At 35.9% G+C, this 15932-nt stretch overlaps 4 protein-coding genes across 4 annotated transcripts; 2 read left to right on the forward strand and 2 right to left on the reverse strand.

The window, feature by feature from the left end:
* Nucleotides 1-2: 2 nt before the first annotated feature.
* On the forward strand, nt 3-3817 carry LOC109544578 (ATP-dependent RNA helicase DDX42). Its single transcript, XM_019914859.2, has 15 exons — nt 3-433; nt 492-563; nt 619-700; nt 855-1023; nt 1081-1232; nt 1285-1489; nt 1545-1759; nt 1841-2067; nt 2118-2161; nt 2223-2377; nt 2464-2580; nt 2638-2758; nt 2860-3007; nt 3146-3347; nt 3500-3817. Exons 1-15 carry the CDS (start codon nt 165-167, stop codon nt 3563-3565), a joined length of 2244 nt encoding a protein of 747 aa, XP_019770418.2. The 5' UTR covers nt 3-164; the 3' UTR covers nt 3566-3817.
* Nucleotides 3818-4489: 672 nt separating this feature from the next.
* On the forward strand, nt 4490-6761 carry LOC109544579 (neprilysin-1-like; the record flags this gene model as incomplete). The annotated part of the gene is made up of 9 exons (XM_019914860.2): nt 4490-4630; nt 4685-5078; nt 5134-5525; nt 5582-5682; nt 5730-5788; nt 5842-5893; nt 5953-6020; nt 6071-6327; nt 6389-6761. Coding segments are annotated over 9 exons (1623 nt in total), but the record flags the coding sequence as incomplete, so codon positions are not given.
* On the reverse strand, nt 6558-8281 carry LOC109544580 (partner of Y14 and mago). The gene is made up of 4 exons (XM_048663705.1): nt 8264-8281; nt 8009-8224; nt 7702-7947; nt 6558-7359 (listed from the first exon to the last, which is right to left on the reverse strand). Exons 2-4 carry the CDS (start codon nt 8043-8045, stop codon nt 7067-7069), a joined length of 576 nt encoding a protein of 191 aa, XP_048519662.1. The 5' UTR covers nt 8046-8224; nt 8264-8281; the 3' UTR covers nt 6558-7066.
* Nucleotides 8282-9740: 1459 nt separating this feature from the next.
* On the reverse strand, nt 9741-14911 carry LOC125502374 (putative inorganic phosphate cotransporter). Its single transcript, XM_048663923.1, has 8 exons — nt 14638-14911; nt 14102-14295; nt 13604-13852; nt 13168-13267; nt 11205-11393; nt 10853-11152; nt 10354-10592; nt 9741-10301 (listed from the first exon to the last, which is right to left on the reverse strand). The coding sequence occupies exons 1-8, from the start codon at nt 14669-14671 to the stop codon at nt 10098-10100; spliced, it is 1509 nt and encodes a 502-aa protein (XP_048519880.1). The 5' UTR covers nt 14672-14911; the 3' UTR covers nt 9741-10097.
* Between the last annotated feature and the right edge of the window lie 1021 nt (nt 14912-15932).

A 15932-nucleotide genomic window follows, 5' to 3' on the forward strand; every position in this document is an offset into this window, starting at 1 on the left:
AAGAAATCGGATCTTAGGTTATGAACACTACACAATATAAAATTTCCTGTCAACAAATTGCTATTGAATCCGGGCTCATATTTATGGGCTTATTCGAAAAATACCACGCTATTAATAAGGAAATCTATTGATTAAATTTAGCGAAATCAGCGAACAACCGAACAATGAGCGGCTTCAACTATTCGAGCTTTAATAGCAAGAAAATGAACGCTGTGCCCCCTCCTGCTAATTTAGGGGGTAGTACAGGCCCAAAAAAACTGAATGCTGTACCGCCGCCAACCAACATCGCTCCTGGGGTTAGAAATAGTGCCGTTCCTGTTCCTGGCTCTGGTTTGAGCAAGCAGGGCTACTCCACAATGACTTCAATCAGTCAAAACGCTCTAACGGCTTCGTGGGGCACTGGAAGCAGAAAACGAGCTGTAACAGAGGACGAGTGAGTTCAGCTTGTAATTTAGGATAAGGTAGTTGCTGTAATTATATTTTTTTTGAAGATATTTCGATGTCGATGAGGAGGAGCAAGTGCCAGATCTAGCATATATTCCAGCCCCAGACAGCCCAACAAGGTATTGCGCTGATATAGTTTTTGATAGTTTCTCCCACACTTTTCACTTTCTCCAGATTAGAGATGGATAAAAAGCAAGGACAGGAAGAGGAAGAGGATGATCCATTGGATGCTTTCATGGCTGGTATAGAAGCACAGGTGATGAATTGACCCCAATTTGCCAACTTAAGATAAACACTCTATCTAGGAAGCGAAACGTCTTGCTGAATACCTATGTGTTTCTAAGCTTTCTTCGTCCAAACAGTCTTTTATATTATCATTGTTTGATTAGACTGCAAAATTTTTATTGCAGGTTGAAAAAGAAACGAAAAAAGAGGTTGTTCCAACGCAGCAACCTCCTCAACAACAACCTGTGAGGAATGATCTAGAAGAAGAAGACAACGAAGAATCTTATTACCGATATATGGAGGAGAACCCGAACGCAGGACTTTTACCAGTTGAAGAAGACGGCATTGAAATAGGTAAAATGTTTATACAAACAGCTCTTTAGCTTATCAGTACTATCAATCTTTTTTTAGAATATGATGAGGATGGGAATCCAATACCGCCAGATAAGAAGAGAATTATAGATCCTCTACCGCCGATTGATCACTCCCAATTCGAGTACAAACCCTTTCAGAAGAACTTTTATATTGAGCATCCTGAAATTAAAATGATGTCAAATGAGAAGGTCGATCAACTGGTCAAATGTTTATAATTTCGCTAAATAACACCGATTTTAGGTGCTGGAGCTTCGAGGCACATACGACCTTACAGTAAAAGGCACTGATGTACCAAAACCCGTCGCTTCTTTTGCTCATTTCGGCTTTGACGACAAATTGCTGAAAACTATCATTAAGGCTGAATATTCATCGCCGACTCCCATTCAAGCCCAAGCAGTTCCAGCAGCAATGATGGGCAGGGATGTCTTGGGAATCGCACAAACTGGTAAGAAAAAAGCGTTGGAAAATCGACAAATAGTGCACACCGTGGTTTGTTTCAGGCAGTGGTAAAACAGCAGCGTTTTTATGGCCGCTTTTGAAGCATGTGTCCGTTCAAAAGCCAGTCGACGAAGGTGAAGGGCCCATAGCGCTCATATTGGCTCCAACGAGAGAATTAGCGCTGCAAATATATACAGAAGCCAAAAAATTTGCGAAAATTTACGACTTGCGAGTTATTTGTGCCTATGGAGGTGGTTCTAAATGGGAACAAAGTAAAGTAAGATTTTTTACATATTGAAAGTTTGTTTGCTACCACAAAATAATCACAATGACCGAATTAAATTGGTTTCTGATGTAGGCTTTAAAGGAAGGTGCAGAGATCGTAGTTGCTACTCCCGGACGAATAATTGACCATGTAAAGATCGGAGCTACGAATCTGCAAAGAGTGACCTTTTTAGTACTTGATGAAGCAGATCGAATGTTCGAATTGGGGTTCGAACCACAAGTTCGGTCTGTATGTAACCACGTCCGCCCAGACAGACAAACTTTATTGTTTTCGGCCACTTTCAAAAAGAAAATCGAAAGGTTAATTAAACTTTCAGGGATGTTCAAAAGATTTAAATCTAATGTTGCAGATTAGCCAAAGATGCCTTATCTGACCCGATTAGAATATCGCAAGGTAATGCTATAGCGCGAATAAATATTAAAGGAAATAAATAATTTCGTAATTTTTTTGCAAGGTATCGCTGGACAAGCGAATGAAGATGTAACTCAGGACGTGCTGCTCCTACCTAACCAGGACGCAAAGCGCGATTGGCTGTTTAGGAAACTAGTGGAAATGTTATCTGCTGGGTCAGTTTTGATTTTTGTTACGAAAAAAGTCGATGCTGAAAAGGTAAGGAATGACTTCAGTGTCTATATTTTTATCTGTATATTTTGGTGACCGATTAATTTTTTCTTCATTTGGATGTTGTATTTTAGGTGGCAAAGGATTTGCTTCTCAAGGAATACGATTGTTTGCTACTGCATGGTGACATGGAACAAGCTGAAAGGAACAAAGTTATCACCGCTTTCAAGAAGCAAGAAGTACCTTTATTGGTTAGTCTTGGGACAGTGAAGTGACAAATTTGTGCAATAAATATAAATTTATTTAAGGTTGCCACTGATGTTGCGGCAAGAGGTTTGGATATTCCTCATGTTCGCACCGTCGTTAATTATGACATAGCTCGAGATATCGATACTCATACGCACAGAATCGGAAGAACAGGACGAGCAGGTAGGTAATGGCAAGTAAACCACTTATTCTGTAGGTTGTTTAAAAGCTTAATTAATCTGTATTAAACTTGAAACATCCACACTACTTTTAATTGTATTTAGGCACTCAGGGCACAGCATACACGTTGCTTACAAGTCGCGACAAGGAATTCGCGGGTCATATTGTGAGGAACCTGGAGGCTGCTAAGCAAGAAGTTCCCCACGAGATATTAGATTTAGCACTACAAAGCGCGTGGTTTAAAAAACAAAGGTTTGAATGAAAACATTATCTTATTTGTTTAATAAATAAGTATTAATTATTTATTAATAATTAGTGTGGATTATCTTAGATTGAGTTGCTTGCGAAACTACTCGAATCAGAATCACAATTTTCTGTTCTCTTCTCTAGGTTTAAGAAACAAGATCAGCATTCGTCAAATGTAGGAGGAATTGGATTAGGTTTTAAAGACACTTCTGCGGGTTCTATGAGAGGTTTTGTCGCCAGCTCGTCGGGAAATTTATCTACCAGCGCTCCTGCTTCCACTAAAGGACCGGCGACCGACCGACTTTCCGCTATGAAGGAAGCTTTCAAAGCACAATACGTTAACCAAGTAAGATACTTTTTCTTTTTATAAGCTAAGACTGCAATCACGCTGACATCAAACAATTCAGAGAGGCGGAACGATGCTAAGTTGCGAATTCCTATAAAATACAGTCAAAAAAATCAACAGGTATTACATAATATTATATTGTCATGTTCCAGTTCACAGCCAGCGCCGAAAATACGCCAGTCGCTCAACCAAGAAAAAAGAAAAGCCGATGGGAATAATCTCATTTAGAATTTAATAAGCTACATGAATAAAAAATTATTCAACAACTGTTAAAGTCGCGTTTGTCTAGTTGTATTGGCTAAGTAAAATCTTTCAATAGTGTTATATACTTGTTAAGTTACTAAGACTTTATGGCTTCAGTATAAGGTTTCATTAGAAACTAATTATATTACATTATGCTAATCACTACGGATTAGTATTGAAACTGAATGAATTTCTTTGATAAATAAAGTAGAAACGATAAAGAAAGATTCACGTCCATTAATTAGTTCTGCAGCAGCGTGGGAACAAAAATTCATTCACCAAAATGTGGTGAAACGCGCATACAACAAAACCACCTACATGAAGAGAATTATCTACAAAACAGTTATCGGTTCTGCAAGGTTATTAAACTCTTAAAATTAACTCTATTCTAATTTGCAATAGGGACTAAAAACGTTGAGTTCGAGATGTCGTTAAGTGCAATTAATTGCCTCAAGTTAATTATTTTGAGTGGTTATTACTTTGTAGAAGTGCGCTGTAGTATTCCCTTTTTCCTAAAGAGCAATTTGCAAAATATTGGTGAGTTATAAATCTAGGAAAATGTTCCAGAATTTATTGACATGCTCATAGTTTCAGAAAATTTTACTGTGATTAACCCAAGCCCTTTATTGCCTTGTGCAAATTTTTATGAATACTCTTGTGCCTCATGGCGGGCGCAAACAGTAAAACCAGACCTAGAAGCTACTTGGAATCATTTCACTGCCGCATCTTACGAGATTAAAAAGAAAATTCAACGAATATTAGAAGCGCCGATCGAAGATGATAATTTATCGCTACATAAATCGCAAGTCTTTTATCACGCCTGCTTACATTCGAAGAAACAGGAAGGCCAGCATTTGGAAGAACTCAGATTGTTGATACAGCACTTTAGAGGCTGGCCGATTTTGGAAAACGGTTATAATAGTTCTTCGTATAGTTGGCTGGAGGAAGTCGCTTCCATTAACAGAAAACTGGGCTTTAGCCCGATTATCAAGTTTAATATTGGGATTGACTACAAAGACACTAATAAATACGTACTGTATGTAAGTAGGACTCTTTGCTGGATTAAACTATTTTTAGGAAAAGCGAAATTTTAGATGGAACCTGGTAATTTAGTATTCCCGAGCAATCTCCTTTTGGACCCCTTAGAATCCAGCAAGGAACTAATCGCTTACAAAAAGTGGATCTTCGAGAGCATTAAATTATTATATCCCGCATCATGGATTATACAAAATTTAGATGACAAAGTTAGAAAAATAGTCGACTTTGAACGGCGACTAGCCAAACTGATGTCCGTGAAATCGGGAATGCAAAGGAACACTTTGGGTCGTTTCACAAAAAAATTAAAATGCGACTTTTCCAAAGCAGTCGAAGTGCTTTACCGCGGTATGGACAGAAAAATCGGAAAACCTGCCACCGTTGTAATAAAAAACTTCAAATATATAAAAAATCTCGTGTTGTTTATGAACCGCGTTAGTGGGGGTAACATAGGTAGGTAACACCACTGTTGGTAATTCACAGCAAAAATTAATTAGACCATTTTTAGCCAATTACTTAATTTGGACCATAGTCAAAGAATTCTCAAGAGACACGTCTGTTCATTTGAGGGCTCTCAACTTTTCCATTGATAAAGCAATCTTGGGAATTCCGTCCGATCTTCCACAAGAAATCGAGTGCACCAACAAAGCAATGGAATATTTCAGCTTCGCAATTCTACCAAAATATTTAGACTGGTACATAAAAAATGACACCGTTCGCTCCGTTAAGATGGTAGCTGAAGCTGTTAAATCAGAATACGTAAGTTTACTCAAAGCAAATACATGGTTAAGCGAAAAAACCAGGGAGCTAGCAATTGATAAAATTCAAAGCATTCAAACAGTCATCGGCTATTCAGAGTGGATGAATAATGGGACGGAACTGCAAAAGCTATACAATAAGGTAAATTCAGCCTAATTCGAGTGGCTTAATTGAAATAAACTTATAAAACATTTCAGTTAACCATTACGGGCAATCACTTTAAGAACATTTTAAAACTGAAGCAACTCATCGCTGAAAGGAACTTGCTTCTAGTAGAGACATCCAAAATAGTACCCTTGTAAGTAAATAACTTTGAGGAAAAATTCATCCAATTTACTTTTCTAGGTGGCCTTCTAATATATTTGACGTCAATGCTTATTACAGCATATTACAAAATCTAATCTGTAAGTTCTAGAAGCGTTTCAATTCAAAAAACGATTTTTTTCTGTAATTTTAGTCATCCCTTTGGGCATCCTCCAAGAGCCATTCTACTTCGAAAATGGACCAAGGTAATAACCAGGGTAATATTACTTCATTATTTACCATCCAACTTTTACCTTAATTGCAGAATATTTAGTTATGCCGCCCTGGGCAGTCTAATAGGACATGAATTAGCTCATTCGCTGGACTCGACAGGTACCTAAACATTAAAAAAACTTGGTAAATGAAATAAAATATATCATTAGGTAGACAAGCAGATTCAAACGGAGTCATAAGGATGTGGTGGCCGAATGAAGATATCATCGAATACCAGTCGAAAAGCAAGTGTTTTGAGTCTAACGCAAATCAAACTGAGAGTGTACTGTTAATTGGAGAAACTATGGCAGACAATATAGGCTTAGATCTAAGCTACCAAGCTTACAAAACATCCAGCAATATTGGACTAGAAGAGATTTTGTGGAACTTTAAGAGCGACAAAATATTCTTTCTCAGTTACGCGCAGGTTGGTAAATTATTTGACTGAAAACAGCAGTTGGTCCAAGTGCTTATACTTGATATTACAGATGTGGTGCCAAATATCTGAAAACAACTTAGAACTATTCCCAGATGAACATCCTTCTGTTGAAAGACGAGTTAATCGAGCTGTACTAAACAATCGCCATTTTGTCCACATATTTAAATGTAGCGAAAATCTTGAAAGAACGTTATGTAAACTCTGGTAATCAATCCAAGTTTTCTTTTTAAATACACTTTATTTCTGCATGAGAATCACAATGCGTGTGGTTTAGTGATCCATTTAATTTGTCGATATCAAAAGGGCATGTTTATGAATAGACGCTACTATTAATTGATATATGTTGAAAGTTTGAAAAACCACCATAAAACGGTAGTGTTAATACTAATAATAATACATAAATAAAAATGTTTTCAATCGTTCATTAGGATATCTATGATAGATTATTACCACAAATAGGTAGCAAACAATACCACGCATAAAGCTACGCAGATGTATTTACCGCAACTCAATAGGAAGTTTAAATAATTCGAACAGAAATGGAGTTTTTAAACTCACAGCCAATTCATTTATTGACTTAAATGTTGGAACTGGCAAACCAAAAAATGTCGTCCTTGTTGCAGTATTTTCATTGAATGAATACCTACTTTGTACCAGCTATCCTATAACAAAGTCCGTTTCAACAATTACGAATAAAACGTTTTAAATGTCTTTTGCATCACACTGCCTATTGCACTTGCTTTTCCAGATCTCTTATCTGAAATAGAAGCTCGTTCTTTCTGTTAATTTTTAACAACTGTTCTGGCTCAGGTTTAGCCACGGCTCCGCTCTTTATTTTTTCTTCTAGAGCTTCAACTTCGCGCAATCGCTTTTTGAGATTTTTCAGCTTTTTGGCAGGATCAGTGGCTTCAGGTGTCTGCGTTGGAGGTGACTTCGGAGCTATCACTTTTGGTGATTTTTGGTCAGAAGGGCCATCCGAAATTCTTGCACTCTCCAGAATCTTGTTGATTTGATCAATTTCTAAAAAACAAATGCTCATAAGCAAAAACGAGTTTTGCCAATTAAGTACTTCATGTCTCATCGAGTTTCGCTTTCTCCCCTCATCCTTCGTTCTTAAAACATGATTTAACCGAAAACAGAACTGGGCAGTCGCAGTTTGAATGGTAAATCCAAAGTCGTTTAAACATTATTCACAGACTACATACTATTTACGACATTATTTTTAAAGGTTTGTTGGCAAATTGATGGAACCGCATTTTTTTCAGTAAATTTGCTTTATTTTACGTGTATTTTAAAAGAAAATTAAGATAAAAGCCAAACTCTGCTAGAGATAAAGTACATGAGCACCAGTGCTTTACTTACTGCTTTTGGACTTCTTCTTTTGGCTTTTCTGCTCTTTAGCATCTTGGATAATAAACAATCCCGGAATTGGTCTTTGAGCAGTCTGACCGGTTGAAAGCACCACAGGTTCCTGTTTCTTTGTGGTAAATTGTTTTCCTTTGCTTTCATACAGAGGTACCTCTTCTTGAGGCACATAACCCCCCTTCACTCGTCTGGGTTTCCTCCAAGTGCCATCTGGCCTTTGAGACGCAGGGATAAACTGCTCACCTAAACCAGAAGTTAAATTTCCTTACCCGCGTTCTATTTTTGCTAATTTTCCGTAACTTACCATTTTCTGTAACTATATTGGCTGCGTAAGTGGACATTTTTGAGGGGCAAATTCCGAAATTGTTACGAATGTACTTATAGACCTTTCACATCGTTGTGATGTGGAACAAACAGAAGTAAACAATACAATGAGCTATTACAACAGAGACTGCTCTTATCTCTGATTACGATGAAAAAAACTATTTTCTCTTCTTATCAACAATAAACTTCTGTCACAAAATATCCCCCCTATGTATGTTCTGTGACTTCTGTCACTTCAGCTCCTGTCATCTGTCACATGTCACAGACTACAGACTACTCACTCTGACTCATAGATAAAGACGAGTCTGGACGAGTCTCACTATATAGACCTCCCACTCTATTTGCAGCGTTCTTGCGGCTTGAGCGACCAAGCATTCAATTTGGCGCCATACTCAATTTTCTTTTAGACTTTTTAGAGTTATGGGACTTAAAAAATACAGACAAAGCCATTGTATTTATATGTATTGGTATTTTTTACACTGAAACGATAAATATTCCATATTAGAAAAGTAAAATTAAGTTGATGATTAAGAGATGATAAACAAAATCACTATTTAATAATGGTTTTTGGAGGATATTTTCCATCGTTATAAAGCAAGTTAACAATAATCGGTTGAATATCTTAAAAGCAGTTATTCTAATTGATGATACATAATCATCGGTAACATTAACCTTTCTGAAATGATACTATTGATCTTTAAATAAATTAGATGCTCATATATAAGAGCATCGGTACACAAGGGCGGATCCATGGGGGTCATGACCCCCCCATTCAATTCTCTATCCAACGATGCCAAAACGAATTATGTGGCTCGAATGGTTCTTGAGAAACTTCGAAAAAAGCAGCGTCATGTTCATGTGGATTTTGCAACTAAAAAAAAAACCACGCAAACCTAAAACTTCTTAAATTCAAGCATTTTTTTAGGAAACTGCCAGCATTTCCTTATCGATGGTGTACTTTCTAAAAAGGCCATTTACTTCTCTCTAGAATGATGTACAAATGAGCGTTCTTGCTCATTTTGCCTCCGAGATATGAGCAGAAACGGGAAGGAAAATATGAAATTTTTCGGCTCGAATGGTTCTTGAGAAACTTCGAATAAAGGCCATTTAGTTATCTCTGGAATGATGTAAAAACGAGCGTTCTTGCTCAGTTTGCTTCTGAGAAACATGCAAAACGGGACGGAAAACATGAAATTTTGCAATAATCTTGAGCCACCCTTGCACAAAACGACGATCATTTTTATAATTTCATAGATAACAAAATACTGTATTTTTTTTACTAATAATTGAGGGTCCATAGAGTTATAAAGCGTTCATTAAATGCTATTAAATTACGAACGCCTCTGAAAATCCCTACCACGTATCGTTTAGTAAAAAAGAAAGTGTTCAATTTTTTAAATTTGGAAAAAACAGTCCGAAATTCAAATGGTTTGGCCACGATCACACGCAACGTTTTAACGTGCTATCCTCCAATAATGCAATAAACAATGAAAAAATGCAATTATTGGGACGGATCCTAGCCCCTGAAAATTCCTAGCACGAAACAAACAAAAAATAATTTTATATTGTTGAGGCCGATTTATTTTTTTACAAACTGCTTGTTGGGTATATCGCCTCAAAAATTTTTGTCTTTGAAAAAGACAGAATTTGTTAAATGTTGTTGATTGATTTGTTAAATAATCACAAAACGCATGGATTGCCAATGCACGTCCTAATTCCTTCTAATCTGTTTTTAATCGCATGCATAAGACTCAGAAATTTTAGAGTAAAATTGCAAATGCAGCTTACCGTATCTTAATATTTTATTATTTAATAACTAATGCAGTTTTATTAGATTTATAAAATCAAAACCACTTAACTTTAATCAAATTTTACACAATAAAAAACAGCTGACTCTTACAAAAGAAAAACCATTAAATATAATTTATATCACTCTTCATTCATTTTTCATTCTTCTGAATCTCATGTTACGCAAAGTTCACGGGCTTGTTAATGGAAGAAGATTATGTCGATTTCTTCCTACTGCCTACACTCCCGACTTTAATATTGCGATTTTCACGTTTTTATATTTACAACGACGTTATGGTTTTTCTATCCTCTTTCCTCTGAAACTGTTTTGTGTCCAAGTTAATCACGGTGGTGTTCTTGTCGATTTTCTCAGGATTATTCCACCATTGTTCTTCGCCGCTCCCAAACAAGGAATATATAACACTGGTCACCGCAAAAATGACAAAACTTATCCAAAACACCGTCCTCCATTCAATCACCGTATGCTAAGATAAAATTTGTATAAAATCTTTAATTAATTATTTTTTTCAAACTCACCTCGCCTGTTAGCGCCCCTGTTAAGTAAGGAGTGATAATTCCAGCGCCCGCTCCAATTCCATTAGTAATGGCCATAATAATTCCTGCAAAATTTGGGCTTAGATCCAATGCGTTCACTTTCATTCCGCAGTAAAATGTGCCCATAAATCCCATTGCGGTGGTAAACATCCAAGCAGCCAACGTTGTGTTACATTCCGCATAAGATGCTGCCATTATGAATATAGCAGGACCAACAGCAGCTAAAAAATAAAAAATCCGAATAACAACCCGTGTTGAAGCCTTTAAGATTCCGAAGAAACATTAATTTAGTTTACTTTTACAATATTCTTGCATTAATTTCTTCATTTTGCAAAGTGAGTGTAAAAATCTATGTAAATTGCAGAAGAGAAGAGTTTATAAGTTATCAGCATGAACAAATGTGATCAAAATTAAAACACAATAAGTACCTACATGAAAACAAAGTAATTACCTCAATACAAAATTATTAATTACCTCTTACCAAAAGCGGTGAAAAATCTTCTAGCAACAGTTATGCTCATGTAACGATGCGAAATCAACCAATCACAAATCCAGCCTCCTGATATGGAAACGATCCACATAGCAGCATATGGAATAGAATTCCAAAGCCCATTCGTGGCCACATCAAATCTGAGCACTTCTTTCATATACTTTGGTAGATCAGAAACCATGGTATAGAAGCCCCAATCGTGGCCGATCTGAGCTGCTAGCAGCGCCCATAAAGGAACAGAACTGGCTAGAGCCTTCCAGGGAATGGGCGGCCTTTTATCGGAAACACATTCTGCAATAACAATGTCCAGTTTTTTCCCAAGAAGTCTTTTGTGAAATCTTACGAATTTCCTTTTCAAGGTATTGCTTTTCCCGGTCGCTGATGAATGGATGGTGTTTCGGCTCGGAATAACACAATAATTGGAAAAATATGAACCAAACGATTCCCAGGCCTCCAAAGAGATAGAATACAGAAGCCCAGTCTTCAGTCGCTGTTATTAGTTGGCCGCTGATGAGATTGCAAACGATCGTACCTAAATTAAGCGATTTGTGTAGGTTTCTACTCAATTTAATTGCTATTTATTGCTATGTAATGCTGTACTATTACTGTAACAGTTATGGCGAATTTTGTGCAAATTTGATTGAGATTTATTAGGCTTTGAAAAATTCCAGTGGAAAACTCGACTGAAGCATCACTGAAATGATTGATAAAAAAATTCGAATTATGGAAATGTTAATGGTTTTGGATTTTGGGTACAGGATCAGAAATATTCAGAATTTTATCGTGAAATAATGAAAACTTTCAGCAGGCCAAATAGAAAAACACACTGAAACTGGCCACTAAAATATTATACAGGGTGATTCAAAATGCAGTGCATTTATTTTAGGATCGCGCTTTACGTCTCAAAAAAAAATAATGTAAATATTGGACAGCAAACGTTTTGGTTTCAAAATGCAGGGTAAAAATCGTTGAAAAATAAATTACTTTTTCTGGTACTTATGCAAATTACTCGAAAACGGTGGCAAATGCGAAAAAATTAAAGAGGTAGAAAACGTGTTAAATTGAACAAGCAATTCGCGTTTGGGGTGGTAAAAGGAGCCGCCAGAGCGGTAAAAGAGGTTATTTATTTTTCCACGGTGATTTTTTTTTCATTTTACAATCAGCTGGCATGTTTAATAGTGTAGAGCATAATAAATTAGCTATATAAAATTCGAATCAAATATGTGAAAAACTGTAGGAGAAAAACGAGAAATTTTTTTTCGGCCTATGGGCTTTTTCTGCATTTTGAGATGTAAAACATACCAAACAGTACAATCTGAAAACAAGAATACAAACGGGATAAAAAATTATCGATAAAACGAAGTTTTCAGTGTTTAATTTTTTTCTGGTACCTTTGCAAATAAGTCAAAAACGCTGACAGACACGAAAAAAATGTGAGAGGCAAAACAAGAAATTCTCTAAAAAGTTTTCAGATTTTAGTGGCGGGCGAAAGAAAAGTTTGTGGTAATAAACCGAGCGTAATCTTATAAAAAATAACACCCTTTTCAATTTAACATTCAGTTGGTATTTCTAATAATTTAGGGCATAATAAATTAGCTCAAATTTGCACCAAATATGTGAAAATCTCCAGGAGCTATAAGGAGAAAACTTGTAAAAATTTCGAATTTTGATATACTGTATTTTGAAAATAAAGCGTTTGCGGACCTACGTTTGCATGAATATTATTTTGAGATGTAAAACACAACTYAACAAYCGAATTGTAAAACACCCTGCATTAAAAAACAAACCAAATTGTTTGTACAATCTGAAGRCAAAAATACAAGCGGCTATAAATTATTATTGCTTAATTTATTAATTGCTTATTAAATGCTTAATTAAATTATTAATTGCTAAATTATCAATAAAGAAAATTACGAAAAGTCTCTCAAATGGTTTTAAAATTTTACGTTTAAAAATAGTTATTCTTGAATGATAACTGAATTTAACAGTATTCAAATATTTATGAATTTTATGAAAAAAATGTGTACTTTTTCAGCAAATAAGTACTCAACAAAAAAATCCGATAGTAAAGAGTTCCAAGATGATGATAAGCAAACGGACTCAAACTTAAAAAATATTGAATAAAAAAAGAACCAGAGCCAGATTAAAAATAATAAAAAATACTAGACTCTAATTAAATTTTTAGAACACGTTTTCCTCTATGTGTTTCATTTAGCTAATAAATTTCTCAATAAAGCTCTAATTATCAAATAAACCTCGGTTTTCAACGTTTCTACGCGGCATTATAAACTGAGGCATTTTCTTACCAATTTGACCACCAGCATATACCAAAGAACCTATTTTAGATCGTTCCCCTACTGGGACCCATTGAGCGAGCATAGTATTTAATGCTGGATAAGTGGTACCCTGAAACAAAAAAAAAAAGATTTAGGAGAAAAACAAATCAGACGATTATTATTATCTGAGTCAATGCCCAGAATTATTGAAAAAAATCACTCATTGATAAATTCCTCGTGTGGTTATTTACCCAACTCAGACTGAACATGCATTGAATTAATAGATCCTAAGTGCTATGCAAACACTGTGGTTTAATGGATGAAAACATATCTTTACTTGCTTATCCAGAAACGTAATTCTCGCTTGTTTGAACTGCCAAGCAAATAAACCGTTGAAGGTTCTGATTTAGGATTTAGGAAGGAAGGAAGGAAGGAATGATTTATTAACTCTTCAGAATCTTCCTACCTCGCCTAGTCCTTCAACTACCCTTAATGCAACAATCCACTTCCAATTSCCATGCGTCATTATCACAATCCATGGGGTTAAAATGGTGAAAATTCCAGTTGATAGAATCCCTAATCCCAGCGTGTATTTTCCTCCAAATTTTGCGGCTAGAATCCCACCGGGTAGATGGGTTATTAAATATCCCCAATAGAACGCACTGAGAATCCATCCCTGGGTGGGCTCGTCCCAATCGTACAAAATATCGGGGTTCTAAAATTGTTTATAGTTTATTAGCCATAAGACTGAAGGTTCTCTAAAGGCTTTTTTGGACGTTTATTTAACTAACCGTAGTTTGGCTGCATTTAAAATGAGCGAGAGAATTGAGATTATTTATTTATATTTTTTAAGTCACCTCTTGTCTTTATTCCGTAACCCAAAACCTTTCTTTTATCTTAAGAATCTTCCGAATGAAACTGGTCCTAATAAAACGAGACAATTTTCTGGTGTCGGGCACTTTACCTTAACGGCGTTGTTGTGGGAACTATTCGTTTTGCCAACAGCACAAAGATCTTCGTAATTATTCTCGCTGGAAGAATTCGAGGGTTTCACCATTTCCGTTATGGCAATGGACAGGGACACTCGCATTGCATATGCATTTACAACTGCAAGAAAACCCATTATGGCCAGAACGTATCTTTGCGGTATTGGACAACCTAGAAAGGGAAAAAGTAACAGCATTGTGTTGAAAATATGCATTGGAAGCGAATGTTGCAGACGATGAAGAAATGCACATTCGTCAGAGTCCTTATATCTAAAATTATGGAACATTCCTTTACGAAATTGTAGATTGTATGCCTGAGGAAACTACAGAATATCTATCAATAATCCACTTCTACTAGAGAGAAATGATTAAATTTTAGTCTAGAAAGTAGGTAATCGCATTATATTTACAGAAGTCTATCCGACTGAATAAACTACAAATATTTTAACGCAATTTCAATGGAAAAACTAATTTAATTATCATCACTAAAAAATTTAGAAAAATCTCTACTTACATTTTGAAATGGTTAGTCTCCAACCAACAGGCATGTTGTTACTTTGCGACTTGAACTTAGTTCTAGCTAGGATCGAAACCGCAGAAATCAATTGTTAATAAATTGAATACACTCCTCTTATCGGTAATTATTTAAGTGGATACTGGCGAGGCAAAATATTATAATAATTTCTAACATGCTTTTCAAGTTTCGCTCATGGCAAATCACAACATTATTACCATTCGAGCGTCGAAACGTTTATGCGTTTAGTAAGACGAATAATAAGCACATGCCGCATTCTATCTATAATGGAGGGGTTGAAAGAACTGGTTATCCTAATACAAATACTTCAAAGCTTTTAAGATAAAATAGCCATTTAATTCGTTTAGAAGTACTTACCAGTAAAAAATCCTAGCTGATATGGATAAAAATACGATTGCATAAGAATGTAATAAATCTAAAAAAGTACTGAATGCGATTTTCAGAAAAAAGCGGCACGATTCAGTTTGAAGAGCAAATCACCACTTTAAATGTCTTTCAAATTTGAAGAATAAGAAATAATAAAAAAAATCGACCTAGACAAACTGTGCTTTCCCTCATATTGAATGCAATTCTAAGAGGCAACCTTCAACTACCTTCACATTGAAATTTCAAATGGCACCCCCACCGAAAGGAACATCGCTTTAAAGAAATTCTCCATACAATGTGAAAAAAAGTGAAATCGGATGGTCGAAAATGCGTCATGTAAAGGCAGAATATTTGGAAATTTTCACTGATTTGGTGTTTTAAATTCTTTTTTGAATTGTTCAAAATTCACGTCTTCATCCGTTAGGCTTACGCCTAGGTAACGTATGCCAATCTTATCTTTAACTTATTCACAAACATTAACAAAAATGTGAGGATTTTTGAGAAAGATGGTTCATCAAGCCACATGGCCCAATTCTCACTCTTTTGATTTTCTAAAGATTGTATGTAAGTGGCTCAACCCTTTTTTCAAAAAGATGAAGATTCATATGTCCAGCTAACTTCTTTTAAAAATCTGGGAGTTAACATTCTGTTTCACGCAGGGGCGGATCCAGCTTTAAAGTCAGGGCGGGGGGTTATGTAGAAAAAATACAGTCTTCTGTTATCTATGAAATTAGAAAAATGATCGTCGTTTTTTTGCATGTTTCTCGGAAGCAAAATGAGCAAGAACGCTCATTTTTACATAATTCCGGAGATAACTGAATGGCCTTTATTCGAAGTTTCTCAAGAACCATTCGAGCCACAGAATTCGTTTTGGCATCGTTGGATAGAGAATTGAAAAGTCGATTCAG

This window comes from Dendroctonus ponderosae, unplaced genomic scaffold, assembly GCF_020466585.1.
Source record: "Dendroctonus ponderosae isolate FM_Combo_2020 unplaced genomic scaffold, Dpon_F_20191213v2 Dpon_F_20191213_2, whole genome shotgun sequence".
NCBI lineage: Eukaryota > Metazoa > Arthropoda > Insecta > Coleoptera > Curculionidae > Dendroctonus > Dendroctonus ponderosae.